At 38.4% G+C, this 18,102-nt stretch overlaps 1 protein-coding gene across 7 annotated transcripts in view; it reads right to left on the reverse strand.

The window, feature by feature from the left end:
• The window catches only part of SUPT3H (SPT3 homolog, SAGA and STAGA complex component), a 433,101-nt gene that overhangs the window by 122,463 nt on the left and 292,536 nt on the right, over positions 1–18,102 (reverse strand). For all 7 annotated transcript variants that reach the window (XR_016439703.1, XR_016439699.1, XM_090030968.1 and 4 more), the window contains 2 exons: positions 4,663–4,749; positions 1,008–1,098 (listed from right to left, as the gene is read on the reverse strand). Coding sequence is in view for 5 of the 7 variants with exons in the window: in XM_090030968.1 (XP_089887094.1) it covers positions 1,008–1,098; positions 4,663–4,749 (178 nt within the window). In the remaining 2 variants the exon portion in view is untranslated. The remainder of the gene's footprint in view (positions 1–1,007; positions 1,099–4,662; positions 4,750–18,102) is intronic.

The following is an 18,102-nucleotide window of genomic DNA, read 5'->3' on the forward strand; positions in this document are numbered from 1 at the left end:
ATCATATGCCAGAGAAAGGTAGAAAGGAAAATCTCAAAAGGGCTTACAAAAATGCACCCATGTACTGGTCACAAAAGAAAAAGCAATAGTTGTTGGCCACTGGCAATATTCACAAACAGTCTGAAGAGCAGATATCAGGGATAAACTCAAGCAGAAGTGGAAATTATTTTTAACAAGTATATAAAGTAAAATACAATTCATTTTCTATAAAGATAGATGTTTGCTTTTTAATTCAAAACAATGACAGTTTATTGTTATGACAAGCTATACCAGTGTTATGCTAGCATCTTCATGTGTCCTGTGTCAACACACGGAGGAAAAATATTTCATAAATACCCATATCCTAAAGTCAATTCACACTACTGTTTACAAATAAAAGGTAGTGGCTAGTGTAAATCAGCAAGCTTCACTGGATCCATTTAATTCAGTTGAACTCAATCTAAGAAAAATGTATAAATTAAATAGATTTTTGGTTTTAGGTCCATTTGTTATAAATTCTATGACTTGCTTATAAAGTGGAGAAGCAAAAATCTTTTCAGTTTTATAAACTATGAATTGGTTGCTTCAAACTTCAAACACAGGAAGGAAATCCTTGCAATACCTCAGTACTACGTGACCTTAGCTTATAGTTCCTTTGTAAAAAAAGGTAAAAAACCTCTGCTAATAATTTTTTTTAATGCCCGTTTAAATGGAGTTTGAAGCCATGCACCCCTGTTTTGTGAATGGTAGCTATCACATGTAGATTACACATACTGAAATCAATCAGCCTTTAATCAGCATCTGTCTCTCATTTCAGCATAGCTCTGACATTAAACAGTCCCTCTTATCATTTAAAAGGTGTATAGAAGGCTTGCACTTTTATAAAGTAATCTGAATGGAAAAGCACCAAATTAAATGGAATTCGCAATGTCAATATTTTGGGTATCTAAAATTACCTAGATGAGGTATATAATATCAGGATAGACAAAAACACTGGCAAAAGGCAAACTCATCTCAAAGTTTTATACCTTCAACAAGATCATCATCTTCAATGCCTTTGACAATTTTAGATTTGTAGTCTCGGAAAAACATATATTTAAGCAGCCTTCTCAGTTTTTTCTAAGGAGTGAGGAAGAGGGGGAAAAAAGAGCACGTTAACATTAAACAAAACACATACAAAATATTTACTGACAGGGTTAGGATGTGAACACCCACACATTATATAATTTATTTACTGGCCTCTATATCTATATATAGCACAGCACGGCATAGTATAGTACTCAGTGGGTGTATCTACACGTGCGTTTTACTGTGGGGTTGACTAGTTATGCAGCAAAGCATTACTGTCTATACATGCACTGATATAAGGGCACAGTAAGTTAACAGGGACAGTACTATCCTATGGCAGAGTAACTGTGCGCGCTGAAACGCATGTGTAGATGGTGACAGGAGCTGGCTAGGCCACAAGGAAGCTAAAATAGAGGGGCTGCATGCCACCTAACCCCCACGCTTTAGCACCCTCGTGCCGCAGCCAGACCATCCGCTATCCGACGCCACCCTTGTGCCACCACTTAGAACCCAGGGCTGACCCCCCCGGTCCTCCCGCCTGCCCAAGGTTGCTCCATCCCAGCTCAGTGCCGTGGTCCTGGGTGTACATTTAGATGCTGTGCCCGGGAGTCCCTTCCTCTGGAGGAAACAGCCAGAGTTTATTGCTGCACCCTAATTTCACATGTAGATGCACCCAGTAAATACAAAACATTTCTCCGATTTTGCAGCAGCTCCCTGCATGAAGAAGTCCAACTGAGGTCAAGAGGAATTTCACAGGGGCTTCTGCTTTTTATAATGAAATTGCCATTTCTCACAGTGCAAAGAGAGAAAAAATAGCCCCAACTAAAACTTTCTAAATTTCCAAAAGTGACTAGTGACTTTGGGTAGGTACACCTCTAAGGCATTTAAAGGCAGGCACTCAAAATCATTAGTTACTTTTAAACGTATGCCTACAGCTTCAGGGGCCTTATTAGCATAGAAAGAGTTCTCTCTGCATCCTTATGTTTTGGTCGCTTAGTTTCATTAAACATTTTTCCTGTGGCCTTTTTTTTTTTGCCCTATCCACTGTATGCAGTTGGCCTATGCAATTGGGCAAGGGCAAAGCCTTGGAGACCGAGCTTTACTTTGTCCCATTAAATTCCATTCAGATTGTTCTGAGACTTGTTGCTTTAAATCTCCATTATCTGCCTCTTGCTTGCATCTGCAGGGAAAAACTGGCAGCCTGTCAAGAGCATAAAGGAGCACAAATGTTCTGGACACTCGATGGAAGAGCAGCAACATCCCCAAAACTATAGTCCATAGTCAGCGGGAGGGAACTCTGCTAGGCTTTCTTGATGCACCACATCCCTCTCCACCTCAGGCCCAGCACAGGGACTCAGCAGTGTATGCTCCACTGAGAGGACATGAGATGGAGTAGGAATTCACCACCTCGTAGGAATGAAGGAAGAAGAAAATGATATGAATAGTATATTTCCTTTTAAAAACCCTGCATTAAAAGAACATTCATTTTTCAAAATCAAGGATTCAAAAGTTACAAAATACTTGACTTATGGTTATTTGTGCCACCCTCATTTAGTTTAATTGATTAATCCCTGCCTTGTTTACTGCTTGAAATGAATGGCACTCACTTAATGAGCACTTAATTCATAGAGCAATCAAAGGCAGAGCTCTCGATTTCCTCTATGGTGCTCATTATTACTTTACCTGCAATCTTCACAGTCCATTTCTGTTCCCAAAACCCCTAAAACATGCAGAGGAACTGTTATCTTCATTTTACAAGTGAGAAAGTGAAACAGACACTAAAATAAAAAAATATTTATTAATTCTGTCCTCACCAGGAACCATCCTCTCTCTTTCTATGTTTTCCTGCCTTCCTTGGGAATTGAAGGCATGTGGTGAAACTACAAGTGCTAGATGTGAATGAATTAAATTTAATGGGACAAAGGAAAGTTATATCTCCAAGGCTTTATCCTTGCAGCAAACGTCTTGTAGACAACAGCCTCCATTGCTACACAACCCCAACTCGTGCCGGAGAAATCCTATTCTGTGACTGAATGAGAAAACTGTCTGAGGTAAGAGAATGTAAAGACTAACGTATTGCAATGTCAAGAAGGCACCCTTCATCTTAGCAATCCAACTTTTGAGTGCCCAATTTTGCAATCTTAATAATATTCTTTAATATCGTGCGTGCATGCATAGTTTTCTAGTTTCAAACAGCAATTTTTTAAAATGAGAAATTCCATCATGCGGCATGAAGCGGGGCTGGAATCTACAGATTCATACCACAGACCTCAGCCATTTGACTTCAGAGAGTAACTTATAGCAGGGTTGTTATCCTCTACATAGACCTACACTAGTGGGGATGGGACATTGCAGAGCTTGACAATTTTTTTTATTAACAGTAGAAAAACGCTGGGGCTCAAGACCCTTGGGTTGCAGCTCACGTTCTGGAGAGGCGTGAACTCTAGCAGGCGCAGCCTCTTCTGTCCACTTCCCCCAAGTGTGATGCTTTCAACACTGTCTCTGTAGGATCAGTCTTATCTTTATCCAAGGTCCTCGTTTCCATCTTATTGCCCAACCATTTTCAGATCTGGCTCTTGTCTTTTCTGAAGCTGACTCAGCTTCCTCCAACACACTGAAAAAGCAACGGGGCTCATTGACAGAGCAAGAGAGTCAGGCCCCTGCTCTTGGTTCTGATGCAGACGTGGCCCAGAGCAGACCAGAGCTACAAAGGCAAGGCACGTTCTGCTCAGATCCACACTTCTGCATTCCCACTGCAGAGGAGCCTATACCAAGGAGTTAACCATTTCTTCAGCATAGCGCTTAACCGTTTCTCAAAGGCTTGTAACGTGGTGCAATTTGGTTGGGTTTTTATGGAGATTTTCTTGACACAAACGCCATGTCACTGCAAAATTTCAATTTTGGTTCCAAAGCATGCAGGTCGAAGAATAAAAAGGTGGACAACATTTTGAACACAGAAAAAACATTTTTTGTGTAGCCTCATTCTCAGAAAAGGAAGAGCATGAAAGATGAATGGTAGAGTAGGAAATGGCAATGTGAGATCTAGTCAGCATTAAAGTAAAGTAGGTAGTGGAGGTTACTGCAAGTGAGCATCTAACAGTAACATTTTCTGCAGACTGAGACCAGGGGTCTGATGAGAGACTCAAGAAAGAAGGAAAAAAAAACAAAACAAAAACAGATCTATGAATACAGAAGCTGATTTTAACTGAAAAATTCACAATTAACTGATACAATTGGGGCAGCAGTACTCGAGGCAAGGGAAGACCAGGACATGAACAAGGGTATTAGAAGCTGATACAGGAGAGAGCTGATACCAGAGAGAGAGGTTTGGGAAATATCAAGAAGAACAAGAACAGATTTAGTGACAGCTCAAGTCTGAAGAGACTGAAGGACAGAGTTATGCTGAATGCTGCACCAGAATCCACAGCACCGCTAAGTGGAAGGATGCTAGAAAGCCAGATAGTGACAGAGACGGACAACAGTTATTTTAGTAGGCAGAGACCATCACGTCCAAGCTATTAATCATAAACGTTGGATCCCTGTGTATTTGATTACACTTACATTGTATGCATGAGCAACACATTATTTACAGTGCCAAGTGCCTGATTCTCGTACCTTATCTTTGCGCATCAAAAACAGAAGATCTTCAGCAGAGATGACTCGTGCTCCCCTCAACTGAGAAACTTCAGCTGCTTGCTGCAACTAATTAAAAAAAAAAAGAAATATAAAAACGGACAACTTCTATATTCTGCATTGTGTTGCTAGGTTTTGAAATAAGTACAAATGAATACACTGTGTAGCAACATGTTGCAAAATATATATCTTACAAATACAGGCTAGGGCACTCAAAGCTGCCTAAAGGACTTGGGCACCCAACACCTAGTAACCGAAATCCCAGCCATAAAGGTTAGGGAAAAACATTCAAAAAGCCTGAAGCAGAATCGGATCTAAGTTATGCGGTTTTCTGTAAGCGGCATAGTTTAGATTGGTAGTGAACAGAAGACACATTCGCCCTTTGGTGGAGCATGGGGGAGAGGGGACGGGGTAAATCTTAGTCCAGGGTTCACCGTTTTTCAACAAGTCTACGTGTGCCAAATTTCTGTTCTCTTACAGGTATAAACTGGCTTCCAGTCACTTAGCTGGGTAAAAGTGTAATGTCTGTACCTGGCCAAACTATATAATATCGCAGCAATCATACTTCCGCATTTCAGAGCAAAACAAACCCATTTCTCTACCCAGACTCCTTTTGTGCAGCTCCAACAGTCTCAGGGCAAAGAATGGGCATAAGGAGTAAAAGCATGTCACCTCACTCTCTAAAGGTGGCAAGTTAACAGATTCTGCTCAGAATTTCTAAAGCTGTAACATTTATTAATTTTATAAATTTCTATAAAGAATTTTTCAGGGGAAATCCCCTGCCTCCCTTGGACCAGCATCAACACCAATTACATTTATGTGAAGACTAAGCTAGCAATGCTCTCTTACCATCGGAGAGCGATAGAAGAATTAAAGCAAAATACGAATGCCACTGAAGTCACTAAAAGCACTCTTACAGGTAGGACTTCACTATTAGCTCGAGACACAAGGACTGATTTGAGCAATGCCACAAGGTTGCGACCATGGCTGCCAAGAGAGAGTGAAGGGAAAGAACTGTCCTTATCTGTATTCAGAGAGGTAGTTAGCTGTGTGGATCTGAAGTCAGGCAAAAGGCTGGGGAGATATGCACTTTTATAGGCTAACTAAAGAAGTAGTACAGAGAGAGCACAAGCTTTTGTGGCTTGAAGCTCACTTCATTTTGGTCTAAAGGTCTACAAATCCATTCAGTCCTCAGTCTAGGGAGCAAAGAGCCCTTGGGAAGGCCAAAAGGCATTCTGGGACAAGCAGCGCTGCGGTCTTTTATACAGCTTTTGACAACCCTCTTCTACCCAGTGCAGGGTGAAGGAAATGGGGCTAATTCACACTCACAGACGATACAATTTAAGTTGCTACCCAGCACGCAGCAAATTCATGAACAAAATCGCAGGCTTGTGAAAGCTAATCCACAGTTCATCAAAATCAGTGAGATTCTTTCCATTAACTCTGATGACCTTTGGATAACACTCGTGACAACTTTGAATATTAGGAGTGATAAAACAGAGAGCTCATAGGACTGGCGAGTACACTCCTCTGATGCTGAGAAACACTGCCCAGAAAGGAGAATTTCAGAGCTTGTTTGCTTTTGCCCTTGTCTCCATCAACTAGTAAGGAGGACTTTTGTCCAGTGTATGAGTCTATGATAAAAGAATACAATCACATTATGACTTATGTGCCTACCCGGCACCTGATACAATCAGTAAACATCTGATTTATTTCCATGCAAAAATATCTTCATGCACCACTTTCAAAAATGCATTAATGCACCTGAAAATGATTTTAAGAAACTCTATCCCTCATACCCACACTAGCCAGAGTTTTACTCAGTATCACTGGCTGAATAAGTATATTATTAATCTGAGCTCCCATGCTGCTATGACTTGAAATGGGCCTATTCAGAAGTTAAAAAGATCAACAAAAACAGTAGCTGTTTCTAATATCCAAAGGAAAAAAAAAAAAAAAAGATTTTCATTTTGGCAAGTGTTCAGTGGGCAAAGGATTCAGTCCATAAATCATAATACTCGACTGCATTAATTTTTTTCCACACTAATCACTTACGCACAAAACGTTAACTGTATCTGGAATGCACAACACAAAACATACTGCATGAAAAGCTTCACATTTTCTCCCTTGAAATGCTCGGCTGGCCTTTGCAGCTAGAGACGGGAGTTTTCAGGAATTCAGAAGTTACAGTAACATAATCTGACTTGAAACCGAACTGGAAAATGTAAGAATGTGAAAAATGATAGTTCCATTTTTTTGGCAAAGGCAAAACTGCTTCTTATTCTGATTAGTTTGAGGACACACAAGGTACTTATATTTCCAACATAAAATATAAATATGGGGCTGGATAAGAATAATTTACCAAGTATGGGCCAGATTCGTCCCTGGTATAACTTTACTGAAGTCAATGGAATTACTCCAAGAATGACTTTGGACCAGTAAATTTACATGTTTCGAAAAGTGACCTCAGCATGGTGATAATATAATACAGCTTTTTCAAATACCATATAAAACAACTATAGAAATACGCAAACGGAAAATATGTTTTCCGACAGAACAGTTCACAGTACAAAAAGTATCACAACTCTAAGGTATTTGCATTATCCTTAAAATATTCATCTTCAAATCATAAAAAGCTGACTATTTTGGGGTGAAGTTGGCATACCTTCTTTCAAATCATAACGAAGACGTGAACAGGTGGCAAAATATAACTGAACATAAAGGCTCATGTGCAAGTGATTCTACAGCCGATCCAACTAATCAATGATTTACAGGGAAAAAGCTACCAAGTTACACTTTATTAGAGTAATACTTTAATGCTTTAATAGAGCTATACTGGTGACAGCAAGATAAATGTCACTTGTAACACGCATAGTTTATATCAGCGTAACAGGAACTTTGTCCGTGAAATTTTTGCTTTTTGTTATACCTGCTTAATTTAATATAAACAACAATGTGCCTCTGACATTTAATATCTTTAGCCTGAAAAAAAAAAAAGGCAAAACAGGAAAGTAATTATTTCACATAGGGCTACAAAATATAAATTATTTACCCAAGAAAACCAGAACTAGTTCTGAATGGCTACCTGCAAAACTGGAATACACCCAGGTAAACACGTATTTAAACAAACTGTTTAAAAAATATGTACCCCACAGTCCAGGATGGGATCAAATTATGTATTTATAGTCTAGCACGCTTATAAGTGACTCATACGAACTGCAACATCTAAGCGCAAAGCTGCAATTAGCAAGATAATGAATTGGCATGTAGGATCCTTTATGCATTTCCTATTAACACAGTGTACCCTCATGCCATCTCTACGCACAGACTGCGGATGTTGCTGAAGACAGAGTCGACTGTGGTCATGCTGCGCGAGGAAGGTGGGTTTCAGGTTGTTGCAGAGAAGATGCACAATGCCCCTGAGCTGTTCTGTCGGAAGTTCATTTTCAGCTATGCACACCCAAGGTCAGTTGGTTCGATTGGGAGGCGAATCAGCTTCAAAAGAAGTGGCTTCCCAGGATGGCATGGCTACTAGATCTACTGCCACCGACTACAGGTGCTGCTGGGAAATAAGTGTTCCGAGTCCTGCAGCAGTAGTCATGAAGTGGCATCAGCCCGGCTCTGCAGGCTGATGGAGATAGTGGATTGTTTCCCCACCGTCCCCACAAGGACGTTATTTGGTACCGAGCCCAATTGGAGAACCCGGTGCTGGGAACAGAAAGTGCTTGCGTTTAAATGTCAAGTTACACTGTTGTCGTTTAGAAAGCAAACGAACAAAAAATAAAACTTTAAATGGTTGAAAATACACAGCACACACTGAAACAACATTTTACTTGGGGTTATCTTAATACACAGAAAGTACCCAAAAGTATGCTGCTTCTTAGCAAAAACAAACAAACAACCCAAGCCAAATTTTGTTGAAAGCAGAAAAAATGACTGAGACCTCAGAGTTGGAATATATTTTCGTTACAGTAAAATTGTAAACCCCTTAAAGTGAAGGTTTAATAACAGAAGTACTGAAATAACTTTAACTACAGCAGCACAAATAGCTCTGTTAATAATTAAGAGTTTATGAAAAATAAGTATATTTTACAATTTTCTACATTACAAAGAAAGTAGTATATACAGCCTCTATATTTTAAAAATCTAAGAAGAAACGACTGGGGAATAATATTTTAAAACCTAATCACTGGTTTAATGACTTTATGAAGTTAACTTTCTTGGCAGGATGAACTAAAGTATGTTAACAGTCACCTTACGGCTATTTTTTTTCAACTTCTGCAAATTATAGACTTGTTGAAAGGAGTATTCATTCTTGCATGACAGTAATAGAACTACTTCAGTTGGCATTGTCTGTTTTTTCATAATTATTTTTTCTTCTATTATTTCCAAACTGAATTATCTCTGAATATTGCTAAAAAATATTTTAACAAAGTGGAAGAAATGCCAAAAAACAAACACACTGCATTTGTGATATAATCATTATCGTTGTTAAACTATATTAAGGAAGTGTAAGTGGTTATGTTTGCATACCTTTAAAGTGGCGAAAGCCAAAAATAATGCTTTAGGAAACTGTGTTTTAGTTTTCATTATAGATGAAAATTAGATCATAGTTCACCTGGTTACAACTTTTAAACATGCATCAGAAATTCCCTAATTTCATCTTCTGCTGTGCCAAAAGAGTGAAACAATAGCTTATTATGAATTCAGGAACAGTGCTCTGAATTAATTTTAATGTATTCTATACAAAGTGCCCCAAACATTTTGAAGGCATGTAAGTGTTAAAGATAGTAATCTTAACCTTTTGCATATACCACTCTTTTTTAAGCAACTAGAGCTTGCACTTGAAATTCTCATTCTAATGGCCTAGGGAAGAGTATGTCTTTGAAAGTCACCATTTACGCTATATAAAGATGGAATATACTGAGAAAAAAATTGTGTGGTCATCCTAATAGTTAACCATTTCAGAATGTTATACAGGTCTTTAACTAATTCCCTGAAACCTATTTGAGAAGAAAAAAAAACAGCCTTCACTTGGCAGGTGAAAAGATTTCAATCAATTTTTCCATCACCGGATATCTGGTGTCAAGTCAACAACATATATTTTTCTTCAGCCGTATTTAATAGAGCAACAGATGCCCAGGTAACAGCTTTGAAAACTACGTGTATTCTACTGTGGGCATGTCAGTAGTTCATAGACGTTCAATAGCCATCAGCGCAAGGTGATTTTCAACACAGTGTACAACAGGGATGGGCAATTAGTTTGGATGGAGGGCCGCTTGCTGAGTTTTGGCAAGCCATCGAGGGCCGCATGACAGGCAGCCAGGGGCTGATAAATATTAATTTTCTAAATTTTTTAGGGGCCCCGTGGGCCAGACTGAATGGCCTGGCGGGCTGCATTTTGCCCACCCCAGCACAGAAGCAGGGACACTTCTTAGGGCTAGTCTGAATAAGAGGAAGTTAATTTAGTGCTGCCGTTGCCTACTTAAGCCTTGGACTCTGTTTTCAGGTGTGCAGGCATTTGTTCCCTAAAGAGACTATCATGTCATTTCACTTTTGCCTCATCAACTTCTCCCTGCTCGAGCTGTGAATGCTTCCATCCCAGATCCGAGGAAGGGTACTTTGTGCCCGAAACCTGTCTAACTTCTCTCCCAACAATACAGTTGATCCAGTAAAAACTGTTACCAAACAGTCTTTGCCTCTCAGCATGTCTGGAAGCGTTGCCCTTCTTGTCTTGCAAAAGATCCTTCTAAACATAAGCGATAGAGCAGAAAAGCCCAGATAGCCATTTTTAAATGTATGGATTAAGTGGGAGCAGCTGCTTCAACTGATACGGTGGGATAGTGTTTGCAGAAGGCTGTACCGAATCTCTGCAGCCAGCGGATGGTCTGGAGGGTATTTCAGCCCAGCAGACATCGTTGAACAAAGGCTGAGTGCTGTCTGTGGGGCGAGGATGAATTTCACCACCTCACCACATGTTCTAGGCTATCTCGCCCCAACGGAAAGGACAAAATTGTGGCAGAAAATCTCAGCGCATTTACTCTTTGCTGCTTGCTTTACTCTTGCTTCAAGTCAGGAAGTACAGTGCCAGCCTTTCCCTGATGCAGATCATTTCCACCTCTGCACCAGTTCGACATGTTGAGGGCTTAGTAGGTAGAATCAGGCCTCTGGTCTGATTTCTGTCTATTGTAGTCAAAGGGCCAACTTTTTTCTCCCACTAGGCAGTGAATTACAATGCTATTATTTCATATAGGATAGTAAGCTTTGGAGATTTTTTAAATTCGCTTTTTCTCTATGTGGAAACGCAGTCATGTTCACAACTCTCCTGTACTCATTTGCAGAGGTAGAAAACATTTTTTCATTAAATTAGTCATCCATGAAAAAGCAATTAAGGAAATTATAAACATTTTTTAAAAAAAATCTCTCTTTCCCAAGTCCTTTCATAGTATAAAACCTAATGTTAGCTTCCATCAAAAACATTATATATATATATTTAATTGATTATTTTAAATTAAATCATGGAAATATAGCTGCACAGAAAGGGTGAAAGTAATTTACATTGGTATTTTAATGGAAGTTAAACCTTCAGTTTAAGAGCCTACTTCTATACAAGGAGGTTTTATATTTTTTGATAAAACCTTAAGAGCATATATGAACCTGCAATTTTAAAATAAAACCTTGTTGTCATGTTTTCAAACATTAAATCATACAGAAGAAGAGAATGCCAGGAATCACATGAATACATCTTAAATTTCAACTTAACCACGAAGACCACAAATGTGTCTTTTTCCTTCTTTTCCTTTTCCGTACCAGAATTAAAGTTAGAGGTCTAATATTTTATGTCCAGAATCTTTGCAGTCTACAAGTACAAAGAAGAGCCTGCTAAATTTTTTTTTATGATATCCACTGACCTAGACCAAAAAAAGAACAATACAAAGATACTAGCAGTATCAAAACCATCCCCCTCTAGGAAGGTGCAGACTGCGAATCAGGTGCTCCTGAGTCCTATTTTGAATATGCCCAAATTACTTACTGAGACTTCAGGGAAGTAACTCTATCTCTCTCTTTTGCCATTTATAAAATGAGAACAATGAACCTAGTTCACCCTTCGCACCTGTGTAAGCCAAATATTCCTCATCTCCCGGGGACCTTGCCAGATTGCAACAGGCTGTAAAGTTTCAGGAGGCTTCATAAACATTCAAACTCTTATGCTGACTGTCCTAGAAGGTAAATGAAACGTGTCCTATATATGAAGCAAGGGTGAAGCAAAGACACTACAGGTTGGGGCCAAGTCCTGCAGTCCTGTAATTATAATACACACTCAGCTTGCAACTGAAAATACAGAAAAATACACTAGCCTCCAGCTGTTGGAGTTGCAAAGAAAAGTACAAAGAATAAAATGCAAGTCTAAATAGTTCAGTGGTGTATGCCCGAGTTGGCACACACCCTGAGAGGTCTGAACTGGCCCACGCCCGTCTGCAGGGCATTAACGAAGATAAATAGTATAAAACCCTTCCCAGCAAAGCAGATAACTGTAACTAGAGGAGAAGAATGCATGATCCACAGTGCCCATTATTCAACATGGATACTACGTACTGAGGTACACAGCAGAGCTGAATTGAAATTCAAAAGGAGTTGGACGCCTAGTCCCTTGGGCTCCTTTGAAAATCGCAATTTAAATCAGTAATGATATTATTGAAGGAAAATATTGACTTTGTTAGCAACAAGTAATTAAAGCATTAAAAGAATTAAAAATAATTTCTCTCAAGAAAATGTATGTTTACTTATATTTATTAGAGTATTTGTTCAAATGTACTAACTTTGAATCAATTACTCCCGTTTTCCTTCCACAGTATTTACTACGATATGTAAACCAAGAGGTAAGGTTTACGTTATTCTACAGTTTCCTCTCCTTTCATTTCCAACACATTTGAAAACCAAAGCCAAGCACCATTTGGGATTACAGCGATGCAGTTACTAATTTTGCACAGCAAAAGAAAGAGTTTTTTGTTGGCTTACAGTTCATCCCACTGTTTTAATCACATGCGTCTTGTAAGGACATGACTATGCTTCTTCCTCATACTGTTGAAGAAAATGGTATTTATTTAAATCATGTGTCCCTATAATGCTAACAAAAGATAATGTCATTCACCTTGTACTACTTAACAGTCAGTTACATACGAGATTCTAATAAATCTTCTCTTCTACATATGTATTAGCCACTTGCCTTCAAGCAGGTTTCCCTTTCTGTCATAATCCAGGAAATCGAGACATTTACCTATTCGAAAGACAGAGTGTAAATACACTGTTGCTCAGCCTGAGGTTGATAAAAGATCAACAGGAAGGAAAAGAAAAGCTGTTTCCAAATAGAAAGCAAAGCAACATTTAACTTAATTCTTATTCAAGATGCCGAAGAGAGCTGACGAGAACGCTAATACTGCTGGCTGAGCTGATATCCCAAACAAAACAGAAAAATACTCTCTCAGAGAGCTTAAATAGGAAGACCAAAAAGTTACCAAATGCAGAATTTCAGTCTTGAAATGCAACAAATGGTTTAGAGAGCATCTGACTAGCAGGTGAGCAAATTATATCTTCATTTGAATTTAAAACAAAAATATACCACGGTGGCAGGTTTGATTCAGGTCTGATGCTCAAGTATTATTTGAAGCCCCATTGAAACATGCCATTCTACCTCCTACCTGGTAATTCTGTGCTACTCATTGATGAAGAAACCCGATCTCTCAATTTTTCAAGGTAAGGACTGAATATATAAATATTAATTTCAGTTTACCTATGGCATGGTCATTAAGCTCAAAAAGCACATTTCTGTTTCTCTTCACAGACCGAGGCACCCCTAAGTCCAACAGACTGGGGGCTCCCAAAATATGTGACTGAACTATGTTTAACGCTATAAAAAAGAAATTAAATAGATAATAGAATTTCTTTAATACTCCAAAAGTAAGCTATCAAACAGAATGAGATTTAGGGAAACTATGAAATACAGTAAAATATCACAGAAATACTATTAAGGTTTGCTACAACATAATATTACTGCAACATTTTCTTTAACATTGTAATTTAGGGTGTTACAAAGGGGAAGAAACAGACATTAGACATCCACTATAGCCCTACAGAAGTAGCCAAAAGTTGGCCAAAAATGTAATAGCATATTCAAAATGGCGGAACAGAACCCTTGATTCAAAGGAATAGCATCTTTGCTTCTCGGAAAGGAAGACCATTAATTTCCACTTAGGCATTCAAATCCAAATGAAGCTGAACAGGAACCAGGTCAGCAGGCTACAAGACTATGAAAAACCCAACCTTTTGGTCATTATTTAAAAAAAACACCAAGAAAGCCTGAGGAAAGGCTAGGGACAGGAAAAAGTATCTGCTTACTTGATGACTATCCCCAAACTGAATCTGTGAAAAGCATTATAGATTCAAAATTAACATAAAACTATCCAGTTATCTTTGGCAATGACTAGCTCCTTGACCAACCTAATTATTCAAACCAGAAGCACCACGTCATTTTATCACGGTCATCTCTTTCAGGAGAATAACCTTCAGTGCCCCAGTTTTGTATTTTTGTGCTCCCAATTATATTATATCCCTTAGAGATTGTCCATATTAATTCTTCAAGACACAGAAGAATGTAGGTCTGATTTGTGTAACTGAACATTAGAGAGCTCTTTTTCTAACACCACAAAACAAAAAGCCAGACCTTAAAGAAAACGTTTTCTTTTTAAAGTAACTAAAATATCTGTTACTTTCCAATATCCGATTCAAATTTATTGTGGCAGTACTAAGTGGAAAAATGTAAATTCTACAGTGTTTGACAATTACACAAATATTGAAGTTCACCATCTGTTTAATACTTCTAGAGACCTGAGGCTGCTTTGAAGACTGTTATACTATAGTAGCTAATATGAGTTCACGTATGATCACTGTAAAAGATGTTAAAAATTAAATTCTACTAGGTGAGCAATAAAAGCAGGCAAATAATGCTAGAATATGCAAAGTATTTGGTTCCAGTGTTCTGTCTTTATCAATAAAATATAGTTTAACTAATATACAGTTCAAGTTATAACCACCAGAAATTTCAGTCTGTCATACAATCTTTAACTATAATGCAATATGAAATTGTTTCTTGGTTTATACATAAGACAGTCATAATACATAACGAAATTTAAAAATATGATTTAGAAGGATATAACTAAGCTTTCCCAAAAGCACTTAAAGCTTGAATCATGAGAAACAAATTTTCAATAATCTATTAAACATATGCAATTATTTCAAGTTTCAACAAATGCTCAGCATTTCAAAAAAGGAAGTCAATGTGATATCCCTTCCAAAAACCTGAAAGGCTATAACATGAACCCCACAAGTTTAATGTGGGGCAGGAGAAGCGCTAGCCAGAAAGTTTCCAGTCCAGCTGAATTTAGATAAAAATTTAAAAAAAAACAAATTTATGAACATTTATTAAAATAACTTAATCTGAGCTGGTAGGAAAACAGAATTTTTTATGCAAAATTGTGGGAGGGAAATTGGCAACCTCTTTTTAGTTTTCTGAAGTAACTTTTAAATGGCCCAACAAAGAACTACGGTTTAAGGAGTATAAGATTGTCCGGAAGATGATATGAAGATAAGCACAGAATTTTCTAGGGTGGATAAAGAAAAGAAAGGAGGTAAGAGAGAGAAGTTTACGCCAAATGTAAAAAAGTAGAAAGAAATGCAAAGTAGCATAAACGTCAAGTTTGAACAACAGATTTTTGTGTATGAAAAATGGCACTGATTCCCCAAGTCTTATTTAATGTGCATTCTTTAATTAGCATTCATTTCCCAAGGACATAGATTTGAAAGGGCTGTTTCACATCACTTTAGCACCGGGAGAAAGGATCACTTTCAAGCTGTGGAAGGGCAGAAAAAAATAAACAACCCTGCTGAACATAATTTCCTCTTTATTGCTACTGCAAAGTTATGAAATGAAATCTATTATTTAATTACATTGGATCAAGCAACAGGAAGAGAAAGGAGTGTTTGAGTCACAACATCCCTAAAAGAATAAATTACTATATTTCCTTTTCATGGAAGACAGTTTTAATGTATGGATTGATATTGTCCAAACAGTTCAAATCAAACTACTGGGGAGGAAAGGAGAACATTTTCACCAACGCATGGACGACTACAAATTTCACTAAAAAACTTTTATTGAAAATGTTTGTTGAAAATGGAAAATAAACAACAGCAAAATAAACCTTACTCCGGTATTTTCCCCAGAACTTGAAGATAGCTTCACAACTCTACAAGAGCTTCTGATTGCTTTGCCTTTTTAATTTTTCGTGCTGAAGACTTTTACTTAACTTACTATGAAACCTCCAAAATTTGGCTGACTAAAATTTTATTAGTCATACAGGATTTGCCTTAGTGACGATTGAGTAGCATTTACTAGATCTTCTGAATTGAATACAACTATTAGGAAATAAACTGCTTTTACTCTTTCTTCTTTGCACTATGTTCTTGGTAAAAGAAATGTATGAAAATATGGAAGTTTTAAGCACTAATGGGAAAATAAGTTGCATTCTCCATTGTTGAAATAGACCATTTGGCATTTGACTCAGGCATCCTCAACTGAGATATGACTGACCAAATTCTGTGATCCTTCATATCGCATATTTTTGTGCAGTATTCCTGTGAAATACAAGCATAGAATTTTGTAGAATTTTCACTGAAAGTAAAAAATATTTTTTGCTTTAGAGTAATATAGAGGATTTGCTTATCAAAAGTATTTTATCTACTAAAAGGTAACATCACAATTCTGATATGTTCCTGTAACAAGACATAAGCACAATTTCACACCATGCATGCACTTAAAGAAATTCCTTAGATTTTTAAAGGTTCCCAGCTTAAAACTGAAGAACATATTACGGTACTTCAGAGAGAATCACATTTTTTAAAGACAAGTAATGCATTACTTACAAGCAACACTTTGTGTAATGCAGATTTTAACATACCATTATCATGATCGTGCTCTGAACTTGTATCTTTCACCGAAGAGCTTCAACATATTTTACAAGAAACACTGAGACAATGGAGGTAAACATCATCGGTAGCGATCCCAGAACACCGACAGTATAACCACTGTCAGGTTTTGTAAGCATCACTACAAAAGAGAGTTAATAACGGACTGGAGGATGGATAAACAGGTAGAAATGTGGATGTTAATGGGAAATTCCCAACTAAGCCTGGGGGAGACGGGGCAGTAAGAGAAAAAACAAAAAAGCGTTAGTTTGAAAAACTGTGTGTAATGAAGGCTGATGTCATGTGGCCTATCAGAGGAAAGATTGGACATCAAGGCCAAATACAAAGCTATGGTTACGGAAGGAAAAGAGGGAAGGTCCTGGAAAGTGAAGAGACGATGACAAGGAAAATTAAGTTTGCAGCAACATACTAACTATAGCTGCATTTGTAAAGGCCAAACCAGGGGATGCAGCAATAATCAAAATGTAGGATGGGAGAACTTCAACACAAATTTTGGCTACATGGATGGATAGGGAAACGTGCATCTTAAGAGATGTTCTGTAGCCTGCAAGACATAACCTAGTGGTAAAGACCTAGAGGAAGGTTAGATTTAAAGATACCCATATAAGTATGGGTATGGTTTAAGGGAAGGAAAGGGGAGGAGAGCTCTCTGTTTTAGCTATGTAGAGATTCATGTGAAAAACCAAGTGCACAAGATATCAGAGACAGGCAGAGATTTAATTAATTTAGACTGAAGACAACAGGTCTGCAGTATGACTTGTCCATGAAGAGATGGTAACTAACATTACATTTGTGGATGAAATGACCCAGGGACAAATTGCAGAGAGAGGAGGCCTGGAGATGTTCTGTAGTTCCCCCCCCAACCAAAACAAAAAAAAATGTGGGACAAGAAGTACGGAGTATTCTCCAAGGGATGCACTGAAGAAATGGTCAGAGAGGAAGAACTGGAAGAGGAAAAAATAAAAGGAAAGGGAGGACAAGATTCTGAGAAAAGGAATGTAGCTGACTAAGGAAAACAGATGACAGGTCAAGGATGACGAGGATGGAGTACAAACCATAATAAACCACATATTCTCCTTTAAAATAGGTGGTAGCTGTAATCTCCTTAGACAAGTGGTGCTCACGCTTCTGGCACTGCTACAGCACCGGTCCACAAGCTGGATCAGGCCCTGGGACCCAGCACTGCTCTCTCCCTGCCTTTGTACTGGGATTGAGTCCAAGGAGTCCAGCACCACCCACTTCACTCTGGGATTGGGTCCCAGGAGCCCAATGCCACCCCCTGCATGCCACAATCGGGCCCTGGGGCCCAGTGCTACCCTTGCGTGCTGGGATCAGGTCCCCAGTCCGGCACACGGGGGTTGGAGAACTCCATGGGGCTGGAAA

Source organism: Crocodylus siamensis, chromosome 1, assembly GCF_052110815.1.
Source record: "Crocodylus siamensis isolate JL-2025a chromosome 1, ASM5211081v1, whole genome shotgun sequence".
Classification (NCBI taxonomy): Eukaryota; Metazoa; Chordata; order Crocodylia; family Crocodylidae; genus Crocodylus; species Crocodylus siamensis.